At 34.5% G+C, this 6,322-nt stretch overlaps 1 protein-coding gene across 1 annotated transcript in view; it reads left to right on the top strand.

Annotated features, from left to right (window-relative positions):
- Nucleotides 1-6,322, top strand: part of Taf4b (TAF4b RNA polymerase II, TATA box binding protein (TBP)-associated factor, 105kDa) — a 110,817-nt gene that overhangs the window by 45,436 nt on the left and 59,059 nt on the right. The window contains 1 exon segment of the mRNA XM_013014811.1: nucleotides 3,656-3,825. Within this exon segment, the coding sequence (XP_012870265.1) occupies nucleotides 3,656-3,825 (170 nt within the window).

Here is a 6,322-nt window from a genome sequence, read left to right as displayed (position 1 = left end):
CACCTGTATCCTTAAACGACTTGTTTTTCCCCATCTCCTCCACAAGTTATACTGACATCAAATATAGTGAAAGCAGAGGTTATACTGTGGGGGAGGGACATACAAAGCAACAAAGAAATAATCTTATAAATGCATTAGAAACACATGCATGAAAGAAAAAAAACAGTGCTTTACCTCTTGAACCACAGTGCCATTTCTGTCTTTTTCTGAGTAGTTTATTGGAGACAAGAATCTCACTGACTTTTCTGCCCAGGCTGGCTTTGAACCATGATCCTCAAATATCAGCCTCCTGGGTAGCGTGAGCCACCAGTGCTTGGTTCTATTTGGTTTTAAAATTCAATTTAAATTTTTGTTATTCTGAGGATTGACCCAGGGCCTTTTGCATGATAGGCAAGCATTCTACCACATACCCATATCTTAGCCTGTCGAAATATTTTTTGTTTTTGTTTCGCTTTTACTTTGTTTTTCTGGTGCTGGTCCTGGGGCTTGGACTTGAGCCACAGTTCCACTTCTAGCTTTTTTGGTGGTTAATTGAAGAGTCACATGGGTTTTCCTGCTTATGCTGGATTTGAACTGAGATCTGAGGATCAAGGATTGTAGGCATAAACCACCAGTATGTGGCTGTTTTTTTTTTTTAATCATAATAATTTAGATTGAATAATCCATGTATATTGTTTACCTTTCTAGAAATTGAAAGGGATATAATATGGTATAAAGTTCTTTTTTTGTTCCCTAATTTCCTCTCTGGAGGAGAATTTCTCATGTATCTTTCCAGTAACATATCTCCATATAAGGATGTATGTGCGTACATATACACACATAAATAAATAATGCCTGTATATTTGTGTGTTTAAAGCTCTTCTGAATTGGTCATAAAAGAACTACTTTATTCTTCTCAGTGACTGGATGGGACCTGAGAAAGTTCTTTATCTCTTAAGTTGTTTATTTTACTGTGGGGGAAAATTGAGTCCCAAAGATGTTAAGTGATAAGATGTAGGAGTGAATTAACTTCCAGTATCTGTGTTCTTGGTCCTTTAATTTTTGATTTACAATAACTGTACACATACTTGAGGTACTGTAGTAATGTTTTGATACACATGTACTTTGTGTAATGTTTAAGTTTGGGTAGTGATTGGTGATTCATCTAGTTTTTCTTTTAAACAATACATTATTCTTATCTGTGGTCATTATTTTGTAATAGAACATTAGTGCTTATTAACTATAACTTGGTGCCCAAGTTTTTTTGAAAGATTTTTATTTGCTCAAGGTCTTTGAGATTATAGTTGATAATTTTAATTTTAATTCTTTAAGTTTGTGATAGCTACCATTTTTATACTTTTGGTATTTATTTATTTATTTTATTTTTTGGGGGTCTAGTCGTGGGGCCTGAACTCTGGGCCTGGGTGCTGTCCCTCAGCTCTTGAGCTCAAGGCTAGCACTCTACCACTTGAGCCACAGCGCCACTTCTGGCTTTTTTCTTTTTGCTTATGGGGTGCTGAGGAATCAAACCCAGGGCCTCATGCATGCAAGGCAGGCACTCTACCACTGAGCCACCTTCCCAGCCCTACTCTTGGTATTTCAATACTTAAATCTGGTCATACTATTTGATTTACATGAGAGAAGTTGATTCCTACAACTATTCACAATGTCCTATATCTCTGGCATTTGATAGGAATGAATTTGACCATTTTCTTTGGTAGTTTGAGAGATCTATTATTACTTTTTCTTGGCCTAATGCAGAAACACACTTTTATTATGCTTTTTGGTCTACTGTTTAGATAAGACTTTCTTTCATCACTCTCAACTGTGGTGTTTATCATGTTACTTTCTTTCATTTAGCTGTCTTCTGTTATTTATGTTGGTACTCAGGCTCTTTCTATCATCTTAAATGTATTGGTGTTTTAATTAGACACCAGAGGATTTTTTTTCTTCCCCTTTCTGTGCACAAATAGGAAGTCTAATTTTAGTTTAAATAATGAATTGATATGACACTGCATGATATACTATTTGATACAATAAAGAGAAGAAACATCTTTTTTATATAATCACATTTGTATATGTTATATTAATTAGTGTGTAAGTTATAGCCAGTAACTTACCTGTGAGTACATGTGGCAGCAAGGATGTTGGGAAGGAATTTTAATATTTCCTGTCTTTTCTACTATATGAGTGTATATGAGTGGGTGTATGAGTTATATATATTATATGTGTACTATAATATTTATACTATATAATACATATAATATATAACATATATAATATATAAATATTATATATAGTATATTATACATACTATATAATATATAGTACATATATATGCTATATAATATATAATGAATACATTGTAACAATATATTATAATATATTAATATACGTATATATGTCATATATACATGTACACTCATAGGGTAGAGAAGAAATATATCATACACTCATCTTAGGTATACTTGTTTTGAAGTTACATAGCAGTTCTGTGAGATAAAAACAATTGTTTAAGTTTTCTGGTCATAGCAAGCTCAGTGGGTCATAACTATAAACTTGGGCAAAATAGTAGTAAGATTCCCACCTCAGTGAATAAGGTGGTCATGGGGGGATCATGTCTAGGATTCAAGTTAAGTGGGTGGCTATAGGTGGATCTGTCTGAGGCCATGGTTAAACAAGACCTCACTTAAAAAATAAAGCAAAAAAGGGCTGGAGACATGATTCAAGTAGAATAGTTAGCACAAGGCCCTGAATTCAAACATCAGTACTGCCAAAAAATAATAAAGCAAGGAACCCAAACATATTGTATTTTGTCATTTCTACATGTGTATGTATTTGTGTATTTTAGTGTAATTGTATATTTTCCATATGGGCTCTTTACAGTCAGTTGTTTAATGTCTTCAGTTGGTATAAATGGATTACACAAAACTCTGAAGCAGAAAACCAAAAGTAGATACAGTTTGACTTCAGAAGAGCTAGTTGAATAAGCAGCTTTTCAAGGGACTTTATAGAGGAATTACCTTGCGGATCCTGGAATCTCTGCTGCTCTCAGTGGAGTAGTGATTTGCACTGGGGAAATCTGAGAGGATTTTAACTATCTTGTATGGAAGCACAGATGATTGTTTTCATTTCTTCATCTTTCACTGCAGAGGATTTGTGGATGACTTAGTATAACTCCAAATTCATCATGGTGTATGTCATTTACCAGAGAGGAAAGGATAAGCTTTAGAAGATAGACTTGTTTGATTCATGTTTTTTATATTAAATGTGTACCTGTGGTTACAGATATCAAGTAATTTTAAAGGCTTGTGGGAAAAGAGCCATTCTTTTATTCTTCTCTGTATTGGTTGAATTAACTAATGTTTGTTATGAAGAGATAATTCTATCTCTCTTTTTTTTTGTGGGGAGGGTCCAGTCGTGGGGCCTGAACTCTGGGCCTGGGCGCTGCCCCTCAGCTCTTTGGCTCAAGGCTAGTGCTCTACCACTTGAGCCATAGCGCCACTTTCAGCTTTTTTTCTTTTTGCTTATGTGGTGGTAAAGAACTGAACCCAGGGCCTCATACATGCAAGGCAAGCGTTCTACCACTGAGCCACCTTTCCAGCCCAATTCTATCTCTTTTACTGAGAGTGTGAGTACATACATCAAAAACTATAACTTTTTTGTTTACTATTAGAGATGAAGATGACATCAATGATGTACCTTCCATGGCAGGAGTCAACCTCAGTGAAGAAAATGCCTGTATCTTAGCAACAAACTCTGAAGTGGTTGGTACACTCATTCAGTCATGTAAAGATGAACCATTTCTTTTCATTGGAGCTCTTGAAAAGAGAATTTTAGACATTGGTAAGTACAGAGATAGGATTATCTAATAAGAATGTCTGAGATAAAATGTTACCAAAGAGACAGCATGGAATTCTGAAGCATACTTTTTTGTTTACTATTAGAGTCTTTGGAAATAATAAAAAGTTCCTGATTATTATATAAAGTATTTCATTTTAGAAATCTTTAGTATAACCTATATAATATAACCTGCCTTTTCTGGCTTAGATAATAGAAGTTAATATTTTATCCATATTTCTCAATGGACTAATATTTTAATTTTCCTTTTTTTCTTCCTTGGTTGGCCCGCAGGCATGTTTGTATATGTTTCTCCTTATAAAATATGGGAATAGCTAATGAGAGTGAGTGCCACCTAAATCTGAACTAGAGGATCAATGCTCTCACTAGGTCTAGTAGTAGTCGTTAGATAACTGCAGTGTGTGAAAGAAAATGGAAGGGAGCATAGCAGTGCTGTTCTGGAGCCAAGCAGCTTTTTAGTATTGTTTAACCTCAAACTCAATATCCTGTGAAAGACCACAGTCTCTCCATATTAACTGCAAAAACTGGGAAGAGATTTTTTTCCTATGTGAGTTACATCATTCTGTGTCAAAACATAGACTAGCTCTTCTCCACCAGTGTTACATTTGAGAAGCAAGTATTAATGAGGTTTGTATATTTGAGCAGAAACTTACATGTTTTTTGGTATTGAAGGTTTGATTTTTATTTATACACTTAAGGTATATTTTAAAATTGCAGAGTAACTGTGAAATATATTAGTATATATTTTAAATTTAGTTTGTAATTAAGTGTATGAGCTACTATATGCTGTACAAATGGTCACTTTTTCATTTGCAATTTAAATTAAGGATTTTACCTTTATGGTGAGCAGCTAGAATTTAGAAAGTTAATTCCGAATATGGGGCTTAAAAAGAACTGTCTACAAAATATTTGCTGTTTTCCTGCGTTTTTCCCTCTTTTTCTCCTTCCTTCCCTGACTTCCTTCTGTCCTTTCATTTTCTTCTTTGCATATCTATTTAGTACTGTCCAAGACTCACTTTCAAAAAGTACAAGCTTTAAACATTGTACTTTTTTGTTACGGTTTGTGAAACTTAATGGTATTCTAACTCTTCAATAGTACATTGCCTAGAATACTGGCAGAAGTAATTACTTAGGTTTACTAATTAGTCTCTTCTTATTTCTAGTTTGGGTTAACTTTCAATTATATAGTTTTTGTTGTTGTTGTTGTTTTTTCCTAGTCCTGGGCTTACATTCAGGCCTGGGTGCTGTCCCTGAGATGCTTTTTGCTCCAAGGTAGTGCTCTATCCCTTGAGCTATAGCTCTACTTCCAGCTTTTTTTGGGGTGAAGGAGGGTAGTTTATTGTAGATAATAGGAGTGTTATGGACTTTCCTGCCTGCCCTGGCTTTAAATCCTCGGATCTCAGCCTCCTTAGTAGCTAGGATTTCAGATGTGAGCCACTGGTACCAAACTGATTATATGGTATTTAAAACAAAACAAAACAAAAAAAATCAACAGGTATTTTGACCACTTAAAACAAGAATCAACTACTTTTTCCACAAGAAGCCATATGGTAAGTTTTTGCCATTTTGCGAGCCATATGGTCACTGTCACAGCCATTCAGTTAAAACAACCATAGACAAAGAAAGAACAAAATAGGCTATTGTTTTAGCCAGTTTGGTTGCTGTAACAAAATAGCATGAACTAGTTGGTTTAACTGACTTTTTCACAATTCTGTGTTTTGGAACCCTGAGATCATGTCCCCAAGTCCCTTTTCTTTTAGTATGTTGGGGTTTTTTTTGTTGTTTATTTGTTTTTAGATATGGTCTCAAGCTACCTTTACTCAGGCTAGCCTTGAGCAATGATCACCCTGTCTACCTCCCTAGGACCTGGGATTACATGTGTGGGCATTTTTAGTTCTTTTTTTGATGAAACACAAACTTGTGATACAATATAATACTCAATTGTAAAAAAATACTCCTGAATTATTTAAACTTAAAATAAAACAGTAGACTTACTGATACTAATGTATTTCATGGAATGTTTTCATTTATAATAAAATTTCTCATTATACAATGGATCACAACCAAGCCATTCCTTAAAAACAGAAGTTAAAATTTACCCAAAGAAATTTAAGAAAAACAAAAAAAAATTTTTGTTTGCTTAAATAATGTTAGGAGATTAGATGCCAGTATCCTTCCCTTTTTTTCTTAATTACCTAAGTTAAATTATACAGACATTCAATAAAATCAATAGTAAGCATGCAAGGACTAACTAGGTCTCCTTAATCAATTAAATTGACTTTATTAAAAAGAACATTTAAAAATAGGAATTCTTCTATAGAATTTAATTTTGGAGGGCTGGGAAGGTAGCTCAGTGGTAGAGTGCTTGCCTTGAATGCATGAGGCCCTGGGTTCGATTCCTCAGCACCACATAAGCAAAAAAAGACAGAAGTGGCACTGTGGCTCAAGTGGTAGAGTGCTAGCCTTGAGCTGAAGAGCTGAG

This window comes from Dipodomys ordii, unplaced genomic scaffold (genome assembly GCF_000151885.1).
Source record: "Dipodomys ordii isolate 6190 unplaced genomic scaffold, Dord_2.0 Scaffold25, whole genome shotgun sequence".
NCBI classification, from domain to species: Eukaryota; Metazoa; Chordata; class Mammalia; order Rodentia; family Heteromyidae; genus Dipodomys; species Dipodomys ordii.
This window is presented reverse-complemented; position numbering and strand designations above follow the sequence as displayed.